The sequence below is a fragment of the Anarhichas minor genome, unplaced genomic scaffold (assembly GCF_050575085.1).
Source record: "Anarhichas minor isolate MPS153535 unplaced genomic scaffold, ASM5057508v1 ptg000023l, whole genome shotgun sequence".
Taxonomy (NCBI): domain Eukaryota; kingdom Metazoa; phylum Chordata; class Actinopteri; order Perciformes; family Anarhichadidae; genus Anarhichas; species Anarhichas minor.
The window spans coordinates 6113529-6135391 of NW_027466469.1; the positions used below are offsets into that span (position 1 = coordinate 6113529).

Below are 21863 nucleotides of genomic sequence, written 5' to 3' on the forward strand. Positions count from 1 at the left end.
GGGAGGACAGGATTACGAAGGGAAACCCACCTCGAGCACCAAGTCACGACTCACACTCTTGTGTTTAGGCAGCTGAAGCGCTCGCAGGCTGAAATGTGGGTCGGTAAGAGCAATCACCCACCTGCTGACCTAAAGTGAACCGCCTCCTGCGCTTTGGTGATGTACTCCACAGTCTAGTTCTGCACAAAGTAGTGAGGCTGCTGTGGCACTTGACACTTGGCCGAGACTCACTGGAAATAGGCTTGTTAAACGTAAGCAGGGTATTTAGGATTTCCAAACAGACCATAATATATCTGCATTGGGTTGACATGGTTGTTGACGAACACCAGTTACTTACGAAATGACTTGAATTCTGAGACACTCCGAGGCCCTCCTTTGTTTTGTAATACATCGACTGAACAGAGCAAAAACTATTAAAGTACAGAGGAGTGTTTGTTGAAGCGCGTGATGTGGAATCACTCACGTCACTCATGTAAGTTGCCTGAATGTGCAGATCATGGTGAGATACTGGATAAGTGAGGTTTATTGTGAAATTCCAACAAACCAGTTTAGACTGATTATCATCTAGATTTGATGTCATATTGAATCCATAAATTGTTGCATAAGGACGGCGATCAGCGCCATTTTCAGCAAACAAGATCCTTGGGAGGCTGACTGCTCAGATTATATTTCCGGTAATACACAATAATGGAAATTATGAGAAAATGAAAGCCCCTGATGGCTTTCAAGATGTAGCATTGCAGTCCTACTGTATATCACTCTTTGACTTTTTTCTATTCCATGCATCCTTCTTCCTGGTCAAAACCTGCTGCACACATTACCCACAATGCAACTCGACTGCCAATATGTAGGTCGGACATTCGGGTGTGTTATGCTAGTAGCGGCTAATGTAGCCTACAGAGGTCTGGTAAGATCACTTCTTTCTAACTCCACACCTCCAGATTTCTTTTCTTTTCAAATTTGTCATCTTCAGACCCAACTTCCTCCTTGAAGACCTGTATCAGACCTCACACAGCTCCCTCTGAAGACACTGAAAGCTTAAGACAACTTCAGTTGGTTTTTAGTGTGATGAATTAAAAAAGTTTAGCAAAGAAATATCCTTAACTATTATTTATAAAGACTTGAACATTCAGAAACTCTGCTAATTTACTTCATCAGGTGTGTGTGGTTTGAAACTCATTTTCATGTGAAATGAAAAACTGATGGAGCTCTATCTGAAAGATGTAAAATACCCCAAAGCTTACTGTAGGAAGTGGATTGAGAAAATAGGTTTTTCTGGCCTTTGATGAGGTTTTTAGTGTACTGAGATGGCATGTGTAAAACCCATCTTCAGCTGGAATATTTTCTATAGGATTTTGAATCGTGTACAAATGAACATTCATTTCACAACCTGTTGCCACTCTGACGGCCTGTACAGTTATGTCATGTACACAACTGGTTTGTCAAGACCGGTATTAATGCGATATCTCATTAGAAAGCTACGGTTCTTGTAATTCGATTTATGTAAACCATTTCAAGATACAATCACAACAGCAGGTACAGTTAACGTCTCTGTCAAACAACCACTCCAAAAATAGCCGATAAAATATCGCCGTGACTCACCGATTATGATTCATAACGTCTCCCTCATGCATGAAAGTCCAGCAAAAACGGTCTTGCTAGATGGCTAAGGGTCCACACGATCCAATCCAGTAAAAGATTTAGTCCAAAACACATTGGTACGTCCATCAATACCTACGGAGGGCTGTTGCATCATTTCAAATTAGCCAGCAGATATTGATAATTTTCTATGTATTTCTAGTCATATCGCCCGTTAACATGTAAACATTGCCGGTCTCTGTGTCTCAAAATGGAGGCTGCATTCCGCAGGTTAGATTGACACCTCATTTGACCCAATAGGAGCTTCCATAGCCTGGTCACATTCTGGAACAGCCAACGAGAGTCCGCTTTGAAAGACAATGCCCGCCTCTCTTCTTTGAGTAAAGCTCGAGCCAATTGCAAATTGGCAATTTGGAATTGCAATTCCAAAGTGTAGTTAGTGAGAATTTTCAAGAATCTGTGAAAGTTGACAATGGTTAAATACGTTGTAGATAACCATATATTGACATAAACAAACTATAGTTTGAATTTCGGACACGTAGTTTTTCGTAGTCTGTGCATTTTGACGTGGTGTCTACGAGTCTCCAAATGCGCTTTTACGCAGACTTACCCTTAGTAAACTATGTGTAAAATATTTATTTTCTGTCGTATTGTTATCAAATTTGAACTTTTACCAGGTACTATGATGTCATGCTATGGTACCATTGTGTTTTCCAGCTAATAAGTCCCAGCCATAGTTAACTGCAGGCATCTGTTGGCCAAAACAAATCCAGGCGGAAATAAAAACCTTCTGTTTCAGTGTGTTGTAGCTTCATTAGCTCAATGCTAGTAGCACTTACAGTGATTATTTAGTGATTGTTTAGAAACTTCAGAGTGTTACCTTTCAATAGAGACTAAAACCATACATGTACTCCCAATGGTTCAATAAGAGCTGTCAGTTGACTTTGGGTACGCCTTGGATAGGCGTTTTAGGCACATTTTACAGGGGTGATAAGAGGATTTATTAAAAGAAAAAAAGAAAATCTTTGATAAGAAGCCCTATGGAAAGTTTAATTTCACTGTTGCTATTTTTACTGTACCGCCCGCCGACATCAAGAGATGTCTCAGAGAGCCATGACCTGCAATGATTGAATGGTATCCATAGCAACCAGCGTCATCGGTCCGCCAGCAAAGCAGGTGACTGTGAACACAGAAGAAGGGCACTCCTGATACTATGGAAGGCCAGTGAAATACTCGGGTTGCTTGTCCTTCCCTGTTTAATTATTTCAGTGTTTAGCATAAAGTGACTCTTTGTCAGGCATCTCCCAAACTGGGACCTTCACAGGGTCGGCTCAGATTAAATATACAAATTATTGCCTGAGATTTTCTCTTCCTGCCGCTGATCTATATACATACAAGGAGAAGTCTTTTTTGCTCCATAACTGATTTTGTTTCCTCCTTCTCTCTTTTTAATGACACCACACACAACTGGGGCTTCGCTGCTCTCCAACAACAAGCCTGTCCCCGTGGTTCGTGTCAACGCTGCAGCCAGTGGCGGGCCGTGCATTTTATACCCGGGCCTTCTGTGCTGTCCTACTACACTTGAGCCAGCTCCTAATAAGCTCACTATGACGCCACAGCTACGGTTATTTGTTTCTAGGGGTGTAACAATACACGTATTCTTTTAAACCGTTCGGTACGAAGCTTACCAACCGAACAATACGTTTGAATAATACTAGTGCATTTGGAAAATGCAGAAGCTTAAATTGTGGGAAATATAATGTTTTCGGTGGACTGCGCTCACGTAACAGACAGCGGGCTGTGTAACCTTTTGAACCCGGAACAATAACAAAAAACAGCTGAGGCCCTGCACGTGTGTTCAGGGAGGCTAAAGTAGCTTAGCGGGGAAACAACAGCGGCACACAAGCTACGAACTCTCCCCGCAGCGTTTAGCTGTTCCCTACTGATTCAAACAGGGCTAAAGCAATCGCCAGACAATCCCCATTTCTCCAGACCATAAGTCTTGCTTTGAAAAAGAAAACAACAGTCCGAACGGATTCAATTGTCCGTACAATAACCCCGCACATGACGGTATGCTTCGTAATTAACGGACAATGCATATAGTCCAAATCAATGTAATTAACACAATGACAAGAACAAACTCAGAAGAACCAGTCACATATATTTATATGACAACAAAGCAACAAATCAATCCAGCAACACTGCAGCGCTAGACACGATAAACGACATGATAGACAAATGAACACAGTAGTAACACTACTGCAGATGTAAAGAAACAAAAGCAGTTCACTAACCAAAGCTGCTGTTCACTTAAAGACAAAGTCCATCCTCCTTTGTTTGTTAACAAAGTCCGTAACTCCCAAATCCATTTCTCCTCCTCCTTCAGCCATTGAGTGTTAAAAAAACAAAGCTAGGTTAAAAAAAAAAGAATCTACACCAAGCAAAACACTAAAAATGTCTTAACTTCTCTTACATATGTTTCAACCTGAACTCTTACTAAACATTAAGATCTGCTTGCTAGCTTTCTGTTTGACAAGTCACGCTGGCCCACTGACCAATCACGGCGCACGTTAATGCAGACGTACTTAGCAGGCTACCTGGGTAGCAGTGGCACGTCAAAGAATACGCCCAACATGTCAAACTAAAGATCTGATTGGTTGAAAACTATGACAATCAACAATATCGTCCCCATTTACTTAAACTGCAAAGGCTCTCTAGCGGGCATCGGGTCTCTCTCTTTACATAGAGACAGAGGGGCTGAATCTGATTGGATAAAAGCTCTCCTTAAAACAAGCTGTGCTGGAAGCAGCGCTGCAGGCTGGAAGCAGAGCAACAGAGGAAGACAGGAGCTGTGCAATGAGAAAATAAGCTAATGGGGAAAAAAATGATAATGTATTTGTGAAAAATTATTAAATTATAAAATAGCTATAACATTGTGTTTCTGTTTAGGCCAGCAGAGAAGGCTTTGCTGACCCTGACGGCCCACCACTGGCTGCAGCGAGTCATCTGCCCTCAGATGTGAAGGAGTGAATGGTGGAGGGGAGGGTGACAGGAGGACTTTTTAGTCCCTCTGAGCCATAGTTGATTGATTTTTGCTCTCTGCCCTCCTGAGCTGTGGGGTCTGGCTCTGCCGATATCGGTTGACACACAGCACCCTTCAATTGATTCCACTTTGGTCTTCAAATGCAGTTTCTGACACAGTTGTGCCATTAATCTCAGCAAAACCCCTTCACATAGTATAGTCATCCGAGGTTTGACAAAATGACTTAATGAGCTGCCCACATATCAGCTGGCACACACGCTTGGCCTCTCCGATTTAAATCGCTTTCTATTGGCAGTCCATCTAATTAAATATTAAAGAGCCATATGTAGATGGATGCTTGATGTTTTTCCTGTCCAGCGTGCCACTGATACAGCAAACTGGCATGAGCTCAGCTCTTTGATCAGTCCCTACCACTCCTGCCTGTTAACAGAAACTTTGCATTCATTTGTCACTTCGCTCCATGGCACCGCTGTTTTTGGCCCACCCCGTATTTAACATCAGCTCATCTGACACCAACCTGATGATTCCCTTCCCTCGGAAAGCTTCTGATTGCAATCTAAAAGTCACATCAAAGCGCCCGTTTTGCCTTTGATATGTTGGATGAGTTTCGACAGAGCAGGAACTTTGTGTTTTGATGTGACTGTCGTCTGTGTGTCCTTGTGCCGTTCTGACTCGTATTTATTCTGAGGAGGTTGCCATGGAAAGGAGACTTGAGCTCTTGTGTGGGAGACTCGGTGTGGGGAGTATGTGGTACATCCTCAGCCAGAGCTGTAGCTTGTGATGGAGCAACATCACACGTTCATGGGAAGATGAGCTTTGAATTAAGCCCGCCTGGGAGCAGGTTGTGTGGGAAATGGTTTCAGGGTGACGGTGAAGTCTGTTCTCCCCTCTCTACCACAGTCTGTAGCTCGTTAGTGTGCTAGATTTTCCTGCTGCTATGTAATCGCCGACTGATCTAAACTAGGGGTGTCACGGCACACAGAATTCCCGGTTGGGTATATACCTCGGTTTTTGGGTTCCGTATTTGTCCGGTACAATAGGAAAACAAGGAAAATGGAGAAAAACTTTTTTGTTCATTTATTTTGAAAATGATTAACATTCAGCAGTTGCTCATTGGCCATGATTGTTACTTTAACAGTTAAGGCATTTAAATATTGTTTAAATAAATAGCAATGGTGTGCTTCCAAAACTTGGGCTCCAGAATTTCTGTGTGGGAGTAGTAGACTTAAACCGCTGTTTGGCTCACAAGGGTACCCAATGGATGGCGCATACCGAACTTCCTGTACAGAACGGTTCAATAACAATACACATATTGTTACACCCCTAATCTAAACTTCGAGCTTAACATTCAGGCCCTGATTAACCTATGGCAGAAATGAGGGGTTTATTAGAGTGGCCCCTAATAAACCCCTAGGACACACATATTCCCCCAATCCATTTTTCCCAGAACTTAACCAACAGATACTCCTACACTGGAACACTACTTGCACCAGGTTTTCTCTGTGACTCCCAAGAAAAAACGACAGCATCAGTCTTCACAGCAAACGCCCCAAAATGACATATGTTTACATTCAAGCAATCAAAACACGTGTAGTGAGGAGGTTGGGATGGGAGGGTGGGTTAAAACCCCAGGAGACCGATGTTTATATGAAACCAAAGATCAACGTTGAGTTTTTTCAATTACGTTGAAGTTACGTAACAAACTTAGTTATTTTAACCCAAGCCATTGAATTTTGTTTCCTAAACCTAACCGAGTAGTTTTTTAGCCGAAACCTAGAGTTAATTTGTTTCCATGGTGGCGGTGTTAACTCATGAGATATGGATCTCGTAATGTATTTAATAAATGTAACTTCAAGAAAAATGCTTCACTGGGTTTAAACTTCCCCATTAATTAGTATGTAAACCAGGAAAAGGCAACACAGTCCAGTGCAACTTATGCCTTCCAATTGTGGAAAAAAGTGGTTGAAATGGGCATGAAGCTAATTATGTTGCAGCTGGACGCTGGGACGTGATTCCAATTGTGGTTTTATTCCTGTACTTGACAAAACAAACCATCATATATTCTGCCTACATGTTTGTAAGTTATCCTCGTGCTATCATGGCAACAACAACGATAGAGGAACTTCTTCTGCAACTTCTACTCACTCACAGGCACTACCTGGCCAAACATCATACTGCCTAAAAAAAACTCAACGCAAACTAAACAAGTTGCTTCATTAATCGTAATACTTGGACTATACCGACCATAGTTTTTAACAGGTAATTAGTTACTGATTCAGAATAGGTTTTTCAAGTTACCCTCCCAACCCTGGTGAATGTCTAATAGTGACGCAGATGGGTTTTATATCGGAGTTTGTTGAAAGCCTGGTAAGTCTCATTGAGACACTAAAGAGCACCTCGGTGTGTCGGTATCAGATGCTAAGGACCACTGACCAAGCGGCGGTATTTTAGGAATTAAGAGTGAAAAGGTGTTGGTTCGATGTGAACACTGTAGCTGCTTTAATGTATCTGTCAGGTTTACCATGTGAGTCAAACTTCCGTCCAGGTCGGAGTCTCCTGTCATCAATATCCTCCTGCCTCTTAGTAACGCAACCCACGTCCCTCCTATAGCTTCACTTGATGGGACCCAGCGAGCTATCCTCCCCCCACACGTACACAACAAAGTAGCTAGAACCCAGCACTGGCATCCATGGGCATCAGAGCCTCTCCCTCCCATTGACAAGCTGTCTGAATTAGGAGAAGCTCCTGCAGGCTCCGAGAAATATAAATTACAGCGCGGGAGTAGCAGCACCGATTGGCTTTGACAAACAAACGAGGGTCTCGGACTGGGAATATGATTTATAGGTGGCTGATCATTAAGTGTGTGTGTTTCATGACTCTGAACAGGAGTTTTTCTTTCACTGTTGGGCATTGTTTATGCTTTCATTTTAGCGGTGGCTTTTTACCAATCAATTATTTTAACATGCAGTGTGACATGGGATGTATACTTTCACTTTGGTCCTCATCCACGTCTCCAATAACTCATAAATATGAGACAAAAGAGAATCTCTCATCAGTTTAAAGCAAGAGTTCCACCTGGCATAAGGGGTGGCATTAGATTAGAGGTTGGTTTTGGGATATTGTGGGTGTGTTGGGTGTGTCTACCTGTTCCTCAAAAACAAAATCAGCATGATTCTAACACGCACACATGCAGGCTGCTCAGCAGACACAATGACCGTCTAATTATAGAGCAGAACATGTGGAAACCCTCCAGGCTCTAAAAAAGCACATAATCAAGATGCTTGGTGAAATAGCAGCTTTGTCTCGTGTCACGTTGTCAGCCTCGGGCAAACGCACCGCTCGCTGCTCCGCTCTCTCCTCGGTGGGAAGTGATGATGACCGATCAATCAGAAGCAGACCAGTGACACTCCATCGGAACTGGATCCCATTTTTTACAGTAGTAGTAGGTATTGTAGCAGCACACAATGCCATGAGTGTCAAGCTCGTCGTTGGTATCCTATGAAACTAGATGACCTAAGGAATACCAACCATGTCATGCTAGCTTATCGGGAAGGGGATGCTTTCAATGCTTCAAAGATTGGCGAGGGGAAAAACTGGCATGGCCATATTCACAGTGGTCCCTTGACCTCTCACCTCAAAATATGAGAATAAAAATGGGTTCTGTGGTTCCCATGAGTCTCTCCTTTACAGACACGCCCACTTTATGATAATCACATGCAGCCTGGGGCAACTTGGGTCCCTAAACATTCTTGGAATTGCTTAAATTGAGTTTGACTGGGAAACTGAGCCTCTTGTGGATCCAATGAGCTTAGTTGTATTCATGTGGGATGATGTCAGTCCTCATAGAAAGCCTTTAAACATAGTGAGACCATTTTGTGAAACTTGACATCACTGTGTAAATTGACCTGTCATGACCTCTAGGATAATCACACCCACAAACTAGAGACCTAGAGCATTCAGAGGATGTTTGGCTTTCCAAGCTATATTGACAGTAAAGGGGTTCTGTGCTATTTCTAGAACAGTAGTGCTCACCATCCAAATCACAGTATGGATTTTTCTATGGAGATTCTAAAGGTCTTGGTGTCTTAATAATGTGGTGTTTTGGAGGGACTTTATAAATTGTTAAATGTATCCCCAAATCTGTGTTACCAATGGTATCAACCCAACAAATTGCTGCAACAGCCCTACTTTCAACATTCAAATTGGTGGCTAACCAAAACACAATGTTTATTACAGACTTGACAGTGCTGCATCTCAAATTAATCTTTTTCTCAGCTTTCAGATGATATATATTACTTCTATCTGGCAAATACGGTTGACAAGCTCTCTCCCCCTAAAGATCCCCAGTCCTGACCTAAAAAAATACAAAAATGGGTCTATGGTAGGAAGGGGGGGGGGGGGGGCTAGGTTAATATCTCCAGGATGGTTCATACTGTATATACTTCAGCATGTGGGCCACATTTATGCTCGGGAGCTTCCCAGTGTAACCACATCTTTCCAGTACTGGCTGAGGAGGAGCTCCAGTTCAAGGGTAAAAGCCTCACTCAAGGACACTTAAATGATTAACGGACCTCAGCAGGTCGACACGCTGCTCCACCAGAAACATCTCGAAATGATTCTGTTAGGGTTAGAACAAAGGATGAAGGAGCTTGCAGGCCGCAGGTACTCTTCTGCTGCGAGCTTCTTACTGCGCACGCGCATCAGAAGAATGAGCTGGACCCGGTCCAAAATTAAAACAATATTTAATGTACTACACAAAGTTCACTTACAAACTGAATTAACTATCAATAGTAATGTTCTCGAGAGCAGAGACCACATGCACGCATCTCCTCACAGTCCGGCGCGGCCAGTTAGCTGAAAATGAGAGCTGCAGTGATCTGAGGTAAACTCCCTAAAACATTGTCTTTTGTATCCCCTGAGAGTCGGAAAGTGTCCGATACTGTCATAAAACGTGTGAATGATCCTCCGTGGCGATTAGTGATTGGCTTCATTTGAATTCTGCCCCCTCCCATTATCGATCCCTTAGCAAAACATCTTGGCTCCTCGCAAAACATCTTGGACTCCTCCTCTCTGTCCTGCTGGTCAGCTTGGCATTTGACCGTCCCACTGGCCCCATCCTCCATCGATGAGGTCGCCTCCATTTGCTGCTGCATGTCTGACACCTCACTCAGAATCCCTATCTGACCCTCAAGACTATTCTTAGTGTTTTAATACCTACAGTGACTATACTTCTATGATTTAATACATTCAATGAGTTAATATACTGTAACATATAATATCCTCTATAAGTAAGAATATTGTAAACCTATAATACATTCCATATGGAAACATATTGTGACTAACATATTTATTATTGTGACACTTCTACTCACCACTAGGGGTGTTATTAAATCCTACTAATAATGCGTTTAATACTGAAATTCTCCACAATTCTTTAGATTATTTCTACGTCTTAGTTCTGGTAGTAAGTTCAATAAACTAGCCTTAATATCGGCGTAGGAAAATCGAATCGTCGGTCATACCTTCAACTGTCAATGTACAAAACGACAGCCAATTGGCAGAAGCCTAGTTGTGTAGCGGGATGTGCCCGTCTTGTGAGCGAATGTTGAAAATAGTGTGGTACCAAAACATGTCAAAGTGATTGCTGTGTGGGCCTTCAATGCAGTTTTGCCGTGGCCTTCAAGGTATGAACACATTAATGTTTTATTCTACAAATAAAATTCAAATTAGATTTTGATTGGAATTTGACCAATGTAGGCAATGAATAAATATTGAGCAGACTGATAACTGTAAACGGTGTGATCACACAGTGATGTGTTCCAGAAGACTTCTCCATCACCAAACACACAGAGCTGTTTCTAACGGCTGTCATTGTTGAAAACAAGTCCTTGAATTTTGAAATTGTCCAGTTTGACCCTTGAACACTCTCTGTTTCACTACATGGATTCCACAAGATTTATTTGACACCAAACATTGGGAATGTTAATACAAATCATATCATTATTTGTGAATTTACAATAACCAAAAAGGTGCTTGTTTCTGCATTTTGTGGATGACAGTAAATGACATACCTGCAAACTCACGAGAGGTGAAAATGGTGACAAGCCCGAAACCCTGTCGTGGGGGTGCATGCTCCGAGAATTTTATTTTAAATATGAGCTCTAACTTGTAGCATTTTTATGTACTCTGAGAATCAAATTAAGTGATAGGACAATATTTACTTTAAGCAAAAAACTAATTTATTCAGTTATTAATCAGTATTTCAGCTCTAGTTGAACAGCTGGCTAGTTAGCTACTTTTTTTTTTTTTAAATCTATATTATTATTATTATTAACCTTTATTTAGACAAAATCCATAGAGACCGAGGTCTCATTTTCAAAAGTTTTAGTCATATAAAAACAACGATAGCAAGAGTAGTGAGACCCATCGCCTGTACAAATAAAGTGATTAGTTTTCATTGAACCCTGTTACTGTATGGCTTAATATTAACTTCCACTGTTACTGTAAAGCTGTTAGAACTGTGGCCTATCTTCTATTTGCAATTAATATGCATTCAATCCAGTTCAATTATTTAAATGAAAATGATAATCTACTCTGGCTAAAGTACCTTATGAAGAGTAAAATAATAGCTGTGCTCTATACACTCCTCTGCATTAGCAACCTGCTGAAATGAAGCTACAGGCACCATAACACCTCATTACTTCAGGGTTATTGGGAGCAACGTGGGACTGTTGGGACTGTTAGTACACTGGCTGTGGTCATTACAGTGAACAGTGTGTACAGTGTGATGAGAGGACATGTGAGCCCTTGTTGCTGTACTTTAGCATACCCTGCCTTATCAATGTATTTAAAATACTGTGACAGCAGGAAGCTGTACTCACGTCTGATTAGATCTCCACCTTTATCCAGGCCCAGCTCCACTCACAGCTCAGCCCTGCGTCAAGCTGCGCTACACAACCAGCCTTCTCTTCATTAAGCTCTTTGACCTCATCATCTCATCAGTATCTGGGCCTCACTTCTCGTTATCTTAAACGTTATTATGATCACGAAATCGCCTCATTCTACTTTGAGTTAAAAAAAACAACCTGCCAGCAGCAGATCCGCCGGTGTTCGGGTTTAACGTTAACGAGTGACCGCGTGAACTGAACTGGAACACAGGGGGGGCTGCATGTTTCATCACGTTACGTTTTTTCCTCCTAAATCACGATAATGATGAACGTTAACAGTCGATAAAGTTTTGCATGCAGTGGACGTTAACTTAACCCAGCAAGTCTGAACTGTAACGTAACATAACGGAACTTAAACTTTAACGGAGGGAAAAACGCTGTAGACATCTTAACACTGACGAAGATGTTCTATTGCGAAGATCACGACATCACCTTTTCTCCTCGTCTCACTCCAATCTGAGAAACGCTGGCTGGCCAGTTGACCCCCCCCCCCCCCCCCAAAAAAAAACTCTACGGATCTACACGATTCACGTGGATGATATATTTTTGATTCAAAACGGTGAATTTCACCGAAAAGTGACAAGTTTGCAGGTATGAAATGATGTGTTTGAATGTTTTTTGTAAAGATCGATGTCCAGCACAATCTTCACAGAGAAGCCTGGGGGCTTCTCTGATATCTGGTCACATTGTGTCAATGCTGTACTTACGAGAGAGTCCTTTCCAGCCTGCTGCCGGTGGAGCCGATGATCTCCCCCAACGTACAGAACATCTGACCCAAGAAGTCCTTTACAGAGGAGAGGAACAGTAGTTAATACTACACAATACAGTCAAGCTAGAGGCAATGGGTCAATAGGGGCAATTCAGCAAAGCCCCGGGATATTGTTATAAACCAAAACTCTGGTAAAAACAAGAATCAGATTTACGGTGAAGTGGTTCTCCAGGAGAAAATTGCTGACTTGTCAGGGAACATGCTTTCATGCTTCCTAGGATGCGTGTTATTAGGGGGGATGGTACCTTGTCAAGATCAGGTTTTCAGGATCTCAAGCAAACATGTCATTTTCTGGCATTGCATCTTAGCAAAGTATAAATTGCCCCCATCCATTGTTTTCCAACTAAAACTGCCACTGAATCCAAGTGTACACATGCAACTCAACATCAGTCCATCATTCCCATTACTGGAAAGCACTGAACAACGATTGGTGTACATTTATTTCATTGCGGAACAGTGCAACTCCCTTCATTCATATACAAACCAGTTAAGCAGTCGTAGAAACACCATAAAAGGTCATCAGGCATTTACTTTTTAAGGGAAATGTCTTGACATGCATTATGTTTTTTTATTTGTTAACTTTTTTTACGTATCACAAATATGTTCCTAATCATAGTCTGCGGAAGTCAGGGTGGTTGGTGAGTCAGTACAGAACTTTAATCCAGGAGACGATACAATTCCCTCGAAACATAATCGAGAATGCTGTTTAGTTCTACGGGAATGTCATTTTGTAGGAGACAAGGTTGGTTTAACCCAATGCTGAAACCTAACACAACATGTTTAACGATGTCCAACAGATAACAAGGAGTCGTGATGGTAACCTACCTTCTGCTCATCCAGGTAGGTAGGCAGTAAGAAAAGGCAGACACAAGTTAGAGGAAAAGCTGAAAAGACACAATGAAAACATCTCAAGTTGATATCAAAAATAAATTCTCAAGGGGGGAGCGTTAATTATTGCTGTAATCAGGCACTGCATGTTGTATCTAAATCAAAACTTATTTCATGTATAGCTTCTATATTATTGGTACTCTGGCAAAGTTTGTGTTTTCTTTTGAAATTCAATTGAATTCAATTAATTTAAGTTAATTTTAATTCTGATTACTGAAAAAAACTTGGTTTTCAGAGGAGTCAAAAAATAACTAAGTACATAAATAAACACTTATTTAAATGAAATGGTCAACCAATAAATCATTACTAAAAACGCACACATCCTAAACCAATCACTGCCCTGAACATACATGGACACGCCCACCTCATTATCATATAGGCATTAGGAAAACTGGAAATGTGGTGAGGAAAATAGGAGATGTTTGGCTGGGAAGGGAACAGAAATTAACTAAGACCAAAATATTGGAGTTCAACGTTTTCAATGAACCAAGCTAGTAAGAAATTAGTACTATAGTAAAATAATTAATTTTATCAACTGAAAATAAGTACTTTTTAACAAAAGCATTGGACGTTAAGGAAACCTGTGACGCTTTGTTTCTTTTTAAACTACATTTCAATTATTCAACTAACAGTTTTATTTATTCAGGACCTTTCTGACTCATTTAATTTTCTTTTTTACCATCTCTTGGTAGTTTCAGGCCTCCATACCAGTTTACATGTCATTGTGGAACATTCCATTCCATTATCCAAACCGCTTATCCTATTCAGGGTCGTGGGGTGCTGGAGCCGATCCCAGCTGACATTGACCTGCACACCCTGGACAGGTCGCCAGTTTATCGCAGGACACATGTAGAGACAGACAAACATTCACGCTCACATTCACACCTACGGGCAATTTTGAGTCTCCATATAACCTAAGCTGCATGTCTTTGGACTGTGGGAGGAAGCCGGAGATGGAGAGGGAGAACCCACGCTGCCACGGGGAGAACGTGCAAACTCCACACAGATCGAACCCGGGCCCCTCTTGCTGTGAGGTGACAGTGCTAGCCACTACACCACCGTGCATTGTGGAACATATTAATAGAATTTCTCAAAGGCTGCTTACATGTTTTGAAAGGTTGGAGCTCCTCGTGTCCACATTGTACCTGCAATTAAACCAAAAAACAGCTGACTTTAGACGTTTTAACGAAAGGCAACAGACATTTGATAGAAAAAACAGAGAGTACGGCTATGAAGAAAAAATGAAAAACCTCCTCTGTGTATTCTATTTGACAAACAATAGTTAGTGGAGAGCTCTCCTGGGAATACAAAGATACAAATCTTGTATGCCAATTAAATAATTAGATATGGAGTGCATAGGAGAGATGAGTCAAGGGTAATAAATAATAAATGTATGAAACTGGAACAGCGTTGCTAAATAATGAACTCTTGAATCCAGATTGAATTGAAGAAAAAGCATTCTATTCATGTTTGACAAAGGCAATCCACTCGTATGTCGAATAACATTACACAGACATGGTGCAACCTTCAGCTCCTCATCTCTCTCTGGATCTCTGGATCTCTTCCTCTCTCGTTTGCCGTCAGCATCCTTCTGAAGTCTATGGAGAGGATGGAGGATGACAAAGAGCTGGTATCTTTTCACCTGTTTTCTGATCTTTCTCCACTTTGGTTACAGAGCCACATATTTAACCTCACAGTAATTAACATCCTCACTCCTGCAGGAGCTCCAAGGCTGCCTAAAGTAGATGGAGCTGCAGTATATAAAGAGGTTGAGTTTATTGACTCAGAGGAGGATCAGCACAGAGTACTGTACTGAGCTAGCTGCCTTGACTTTACTATGAAGATGTTCTGTACATCTCAGTAGCACTCGGTTCTCAAGAGAGCAGACGGGCCTGAAGAAGATGAGTGACAACGCCTCTATGTTGTAATGTTTGTGCTGAAGCCCTGTGGACCGACTGCTCGCCTGTTAGCCGGGTGTGAGAGCAAAGCCAATATAATAAAATATGAATGTCAGACTTAAAACATTTCAACAGCAGTGTCTTCAATGTCTAGTTGGCACTAAACTTCCCCAGTTACTGAGGCTTTTTTCATTCACTCTACAGCAATGTTTGCACTTCAAAGCAAAACGATAGCTTGTAAGAGGGAATGTTGGGAGGACAGTTTCTTTACGTCCCAAGCTCCTCTGCCTTGTTCTTCCTTCCCTCCTCTGTCTCTGACAACTGCCCTCCCCCATTTCCCAATATTTGTTTTTACTTCTTTTTCCGCATTTCCTATTCCTCCCTTTCTCTACCCATCACTGTCTCCTAAACATAAACCACAGTGGCGGGCCGTGCATTTTATACCCGGGCCTTCAGTGCTGTCCTACTACAGTTGAACCACCTCCTAATGACCAACAAGTGATTGAGTTGAAAAAGATCGACAAATAATCCCAAAATGTCCACGAAGAGAAAAATTGATGCAGAGGGAAGAAAATGTAATGAAAGATGGGAAAGCGAATACATGTCTGTGCTTCAGGGAGAAAAACGGGTCTGTCTTCTGTGTTATGATGCGTGTCGGTGATGAAGGATACAATTCACGTCGGCATTTTGACACCAAACACGGAGCAAAATTTAGCCTCCAAGAAAAACATAAAATTGTCCAAGAATTAAAAGGCAGACTGCAATCACAGCAGAATATATGTACAAAAGCTACAGCCCAGTGCATGCTAAAGGTATGTGAGCAGGTGAGCTCCGATCAGATACAGACTTTTACAAATGTCAGTTTGTGAAGAAACACCATCGCAGACCGAGTTCAGGAACTAGCAGCAATCTAACAACACAGCTAGCTAAGAGACGAGATACATCATCTATGTTTGTAAGAGGCTCAAGGCAGACCTGACTCTCAGTGAGGAGCTCTTGGATGTAGCTGCCATGCACGGGACGACGGCAGGGCGGGACATTAGTGATGCAGAGAGGTGACAAAAATAGCTTTGAACAAAGTTAATTTAATAACTTGTGTTTGATGATATTTGTCTTTGTTATTTTCTTTAAAAGTTTGATCTTTGATAGAGTAATGTGGGTTTCTTAACCCTAAATTAAAATGATTTATGTTATAATAACAGAAATGTGCTTAAATATCATTTTACATTTATATAACTGCATGTACAATATTTTTACACTTGAATAAACAATAATCAAAAGCAGAGACAGTTATTTAACAATATGTTAGGGAGTAGTTACAGTTATACAGTCTTACAGTTACAACCGGCCCTTTGAGGGAAACCATGATGCTGATGTGGCCCGGAGTGAAAATTAGTTTGACACCCCTGTTATAGAACATCTTTGACGTGTCGAGTCTTGGCCAATCAGCGTTTAGATGTCTACAGCATCTTCATTTCGCATCTGGTTGCAGGTTGTTTGTTTAAACTCAAAGTAGAATGAGGATGATTTCGTGGTCAGAATAACTTTCATGACCACGAAACATGAGGCCCAGATACTGATGAGATGATGAGGTCAAAGAGCTTCAGGGAGAGGAGGCTGGTTGTAGCGCAGCTTGACGCAGGGCTGAGATGTGAGTGGAGCTGGGCCTGGATAAAGGTGGAGCTGGGCCTGGATAAAGGTGGAGGTCTAAACAGACGTGAGTACAGCTTCCTGCTGTCACAGTATTTTAAATACATTGATAAGGCAGGGTATGCTAAAGTACAGCAACAAGGGCTCACATGTCCTCTCATCACACTGTACACACTGTTCACTGTAATGACCACAGCCAGTGTACTAACAGTCCCAACAGTCCCACGTTGCTCCCAATAACCCTGAAGTAATGAGAGGGTTAAGGTGCCTGTACCTTAATTTCAGCAGGTTGCTAATGCAGAGGTGTGTATAGATCACAGCTATTATTTTACTCTTGATAAACTACTTTAGCCAGAGTAGATTATCATTTTCATTTAAATAATTTAACTGGATTGAATGCATATTAATTGCAAATAGAAGATAGGCCACAGTTCTAACAGCTTTACAGTAACAGTGGAAGTCCATTAATATGAAGCCATACAGTAACAGGGTTCAATGAAAACTAATCACTTTATTTGTACAGGCGATGGGTCTCACTACTCTTGCTATCTTTGTTTTTATTTGACCAACACTTTTGAAAATGAGACCTCGGTCTCAATGGATTTTGTCTAAATAAAGGTTAATAATAATAGAGCTGAAATACTGATTAATAACTGAATAATAAATTAGTTTTTTGCTTAAAGTAAATGTCTTATCACTTAATTTTCTTCTCAGAGTACACCAGAATGCTACATTTTAAAGCTCATATTTAAAATAAAATTCTCGGAGCACCCCCCCCCAACGATTATATAATAGCTATAACTTTGTGATTTTGTCTAGGCCAGCAGAGAAGGCTTTGCTGGCGGCCCACCACTGATAAAACATACAAGTACATAATTATAAGACTAACTTTGTATTTGCATTTTGGACCATACGGTATCTGTCAGCTCTTCAATGCCAAATAGTTTTTTACAGAAAGTGCAAAATGTTCAATGCCAACATGTTTTATTTGTTTCTCTATAATATCCTTACCTTGCTTCTAAAGCACGATTAACATTGTTGTTTTATTTTGGCAATGCAAAGCTTGCTTACAGTTAGCGTCAAGGGTCGAATTAAAACATGAGATGGGACGGTGACTTTTTCAATATTCAACTAAAACCACATCATTTAAAAGTCAAGACTATACAACACGTGGAATGCAGGACATGAAGAACGGAAAACACGTCCATTATTCCGACTTGCGAGCATTCATGTTTGATTAAACAGGGTCTCATCATTAATCAATTAAAGTAGCCTACTGAGCGTATATTCGATACATCCATACACCAACAACACTATAGTAAACGATACAACAATACATATTTCAATATGAATGCAACTTAAAAAGTTAGATAACGTAAGCAAATTATGTGAACTAACCTTACGAGTTTGCCTAAGTTAGCTATTGTGAGCTTGCAATGCTAATGTCGTTAGCAAACTGACGTCAATGTTAGCACAACAGAAAGAAATGGAAAAAGCTAAATTATAGAATTTCAGCTAATGATAACCTTAGTTTGCTAACAACATTAATACTGAAAGTTATTCTCAAAATCAACTTTATAAGTTACAGTTATATCAAAATATTGAGGTTGTTATTAGTGGAGGTTGTGTGGCTTATTAAAACTAATAAACACATTCCCATTTCTACAACTACATACGGATGCCAATGGCAAACCTCACTGGCGAGACCTGTTATAGATGTATCTTTTGTTTGAATGTGAGTTCATTTCCATGTTTTTGTGCCTGAGAACCCTTGAAAATGAGACGGTGCATCTCAAAGGGACTCTCCTCAAATCAAAATTTAAGAATAAAAAATCATTTTTGTGACTGCTTTCATGACACCTCCGTAGTTCTTTTCGTCAAGTTTATCGATGAACATAAACGGGGCAGCAATTATGTTTCCTCCCAAAAGTATTTGGATGACCAGGTTCCTCTACCACACTCCTCACCCCTCGGTCTCGTAGCTCTGTGATGGACAGGTAAGGGTTCTGCTTGGTCAGAAAAGAGCCCAACGCAACGTTGCAGCGTGACGGGAATGACAACTGTGTGACGAACTGACCAACACACCCTGCATCAAGAATAGGTGGGAATGCAAGTTTTTCAGAAAACAAATCCTGCACACACCGCCTCTTTTTCTAGCTGCGCCAATTGAGAGGGCATAAAATGATGAGTTATTTTGGAGAAAGAATACAACTACAGCGCCCACTAAAATCACTTAGACTGCCTGCTGCTTTTCTCGGTTAGTCGTGTGCCATGAGTCGGGTTATAAGAGGAGAAGAGGAGAGTGAAAGCCGGGGACTAATGGAAACACTGGAATTGAGAGGGAATGTAAAAGAGCCACCAGCTATACCACCAACTGTGGCTCAAAAGTGCCAAATGCAGGGCTCTCTGCCAATTAAAACAGTCACTCCACACACCCCACACATACTTTCATTATATCTCTACCCTCTGTGTTTCACCACTAGTCTTCAAACTCTCCCCTCCTCCATTTCAACAGAAATCGCTCTAACACCCCCTACACTTGCTTTGTAAAAATCTCCTTCTCCGGCGCTGTCAAATTGAGCACTATGCCGAGCTCATGTGGGATCAAATGAAATTACCACACAGTAGGATAAGCCTGCGAGTGATGGCCAAATGAGATTTGAGTGCAGAGGAGCAATAGAGTTGCAGAAAATTCTAACGACCTTAATTTACATTGTGGGCGGCAGGGGAGCTGGAGGGCTCAGCACGAAGGTGAACAATGATAACGGTTTATGTTTTGATACAGCGTTAGTCACCTTCATATTTCGCCATATCCCTCGCTATTTCTTTGTGTAACCCACAGTGTGGGATTTAGATTTCACGATGTAAAACTACAAGATTCTTTTGTGAATTGAAATCCACACATTTGAGCTGCACCACATTAGAATCTGCGTGAGGGATTCAGGTTGTAGCATCCTTTGTACCAGAGACTCTTGATATTCTGGTTTATTAAAAAAACCTGGATTCCCTCCTCTTCGTGGCTTAACACCAACACATTCACCCAGACTCATAAAACCCAGCACTAAGAGCTTTACAAATGTGCAGTGAAGTTATTTAAGCTGATTCATATAGTCACCATGGTGGTGATTAGTGTTATGTAAGTGTCGGCCTGTTGAAGCCATCACTGTAATGAGAGGTTACATTGTCTATGTGTGGAGACAGACTACATCAAAGATAGACGGAACAAAAGGAAAGTATATTTAGGGACAGAACTGTTAGAGGATAAAATGAATCAAAAGTTAATTAATCCTTTGACGTTTCCAAGAAGAGTAGCCTACTGAAAGCTCTGGAACACAAAGAGCTAGCAAGTGGACCTTAGTTGAGAGGATTATGTCAGGTAGTAAATAAGTGATGAGTAGAAACAAGATAATTAACTAGAGAGAAAATGATGTGCTAATCATAAATAGAGATGCACAAATACTAATGTCGGTCCGATACTGGCTCAAATAGCTCAATCGGGTATCGTGACAATGGGCCGATCTGGAATGGGATAGCATTCAAAAATATAACAATTCAGTACATTTATATCTATGTATTTTCTTGTCACATTTTTTTTTTTTACTAAGTGAGGAAAGCAATATTTAAGTCATACCTTACACATAAAAGAATGATCCAAATTAGCATATTAATTAAACGCTTGTGGATCGGTACTCGGTATTGGCCGATACCCAAAGACCAGGTATCGGTATAGGGACTGGATTGGATCTTGCCCCCCGAGTCATAAACACAGCATCTTGAAAGTGCTTTCAAATACATTAGACACAAAAACATGGGAAAATAGGGTTCAGGTTGAAAAACACCAAAGTTACCCTTTAATCAGCATCATCAGCATCAGATGGGTCAGGCGCATGTCACTTAGAAAAGGTTATGTAAGGAACAAGCAGGCCTTTGTCCTTAATAAACACTATTTTAGTATATTCAAACCTGAGGACAGGGAACAACATTTGTAAAACTGTAAGTGGTCCAACATTAGCTGAGGCAGGACTGTTATCACTAATCACCGAATAACACCAGAACAATGTTTTCATGTCACATTTTCATTGGTTTTATGACAATACATGATGTCACTTCATTACATGTTAGGACTACGTGTTGATTATTTCACAATGTACTGGCATGATTGTGCGAAAAGGGCAATTTAAATAAGAAAACATATACTGTATATACAGTCTATGTGGCCTGGTGAAAATGACAAAATATGGCTGGATATGGTTCAAGCTCTGAAAATCGCCAAATTCAAAAGACTGTTCAATTACTGAAGCCACAGCTTGGTTATGATTCTCGGTACAATGGGCAGTTGTGGAACTTTTTATGTGTGCGGATCAAATGTGTCACCTACTTTGTGTGACCGTCAGAACCAAAAGAGAAAATAAATGATATCTTTCTTCTGACTGTGTTAATTAATGATGGGCTCCAGTTCGGCGACACCTGGAAGCTGCTTGACATCCTCCCAGGTACATTTTCTTAATATTTATCATTTTGTCATTTGGACTGTCCATACCGTTACTCTATCATGATGCTTATTCTGTACACAAGACATCTATTTCCTGTCTGTCCACAAAGATGGATCTTTCCTCAGTAAGGTTTCTTTCTTCCATTTTCTCCACTTAAAGTTTTTATCCAAAGCGATGGTCAAAGGACGTAGGGTGTCGTACGGTGTACCGATTGTAAAGCCTCTTGGGGCAAATTTGTGATATTGTGTTAGATAAATGAAGTTGACTTAACTTGAGAAAGGACACTAATGAAGGACCCATTTGAATTGCTTCATTACAGAGACTCATTAGCCTTTAATGCCATTTTAAACGTTCTGAGACGATGGACAGCATGCAAAAATCGAATTACTTCATTTGTTTCACTTCATGAATTGCTACCGTGTGTGGTGCATTACGCTGCACATCAGCAGGTTTCAGGACTGTAAAGTCTTATGGATTCATTTACAAGCTGTGTATGAAAATGGGAGGGTGGGCACGATGTGATTCACACATTCAGTTAGCGTCATAAATGAGGCCTCTCTTATTCACAGTGTACAT

At 41.0% G+C, this 21863-nt stretch overlaps 1 protein-coding gene across 1 annotated transcript in view; it reads right to left on the reverse strand.

The window, feature by feature from the left end:
• The window catches only part of LOC142955456 (copine-9-like), a 158601-nt gene that overhangs the window by 82505 nt on the left and 54233 nt on the right, over window positions 1-21863 (reverse strand). Inside the window, exons 5-7 of the mRNA XM_076096971.1 lie at window positions 14352-14391; window positions 13184-13186; window positions 12297-12373 (exon numbers count right to left, since the gene is read on the reverse strand). Of these exons, the coding sequence (XP_075953086.1) occupies window positions 12297-12373; window positions 13184-13186; window positions 14352-14391 (120 nt within the window). The remainder of the gene's footprint in view (window positions 1-12296; window positions 12374-13183; window positions 13187-14351; window positions 14392-21863) is intronic.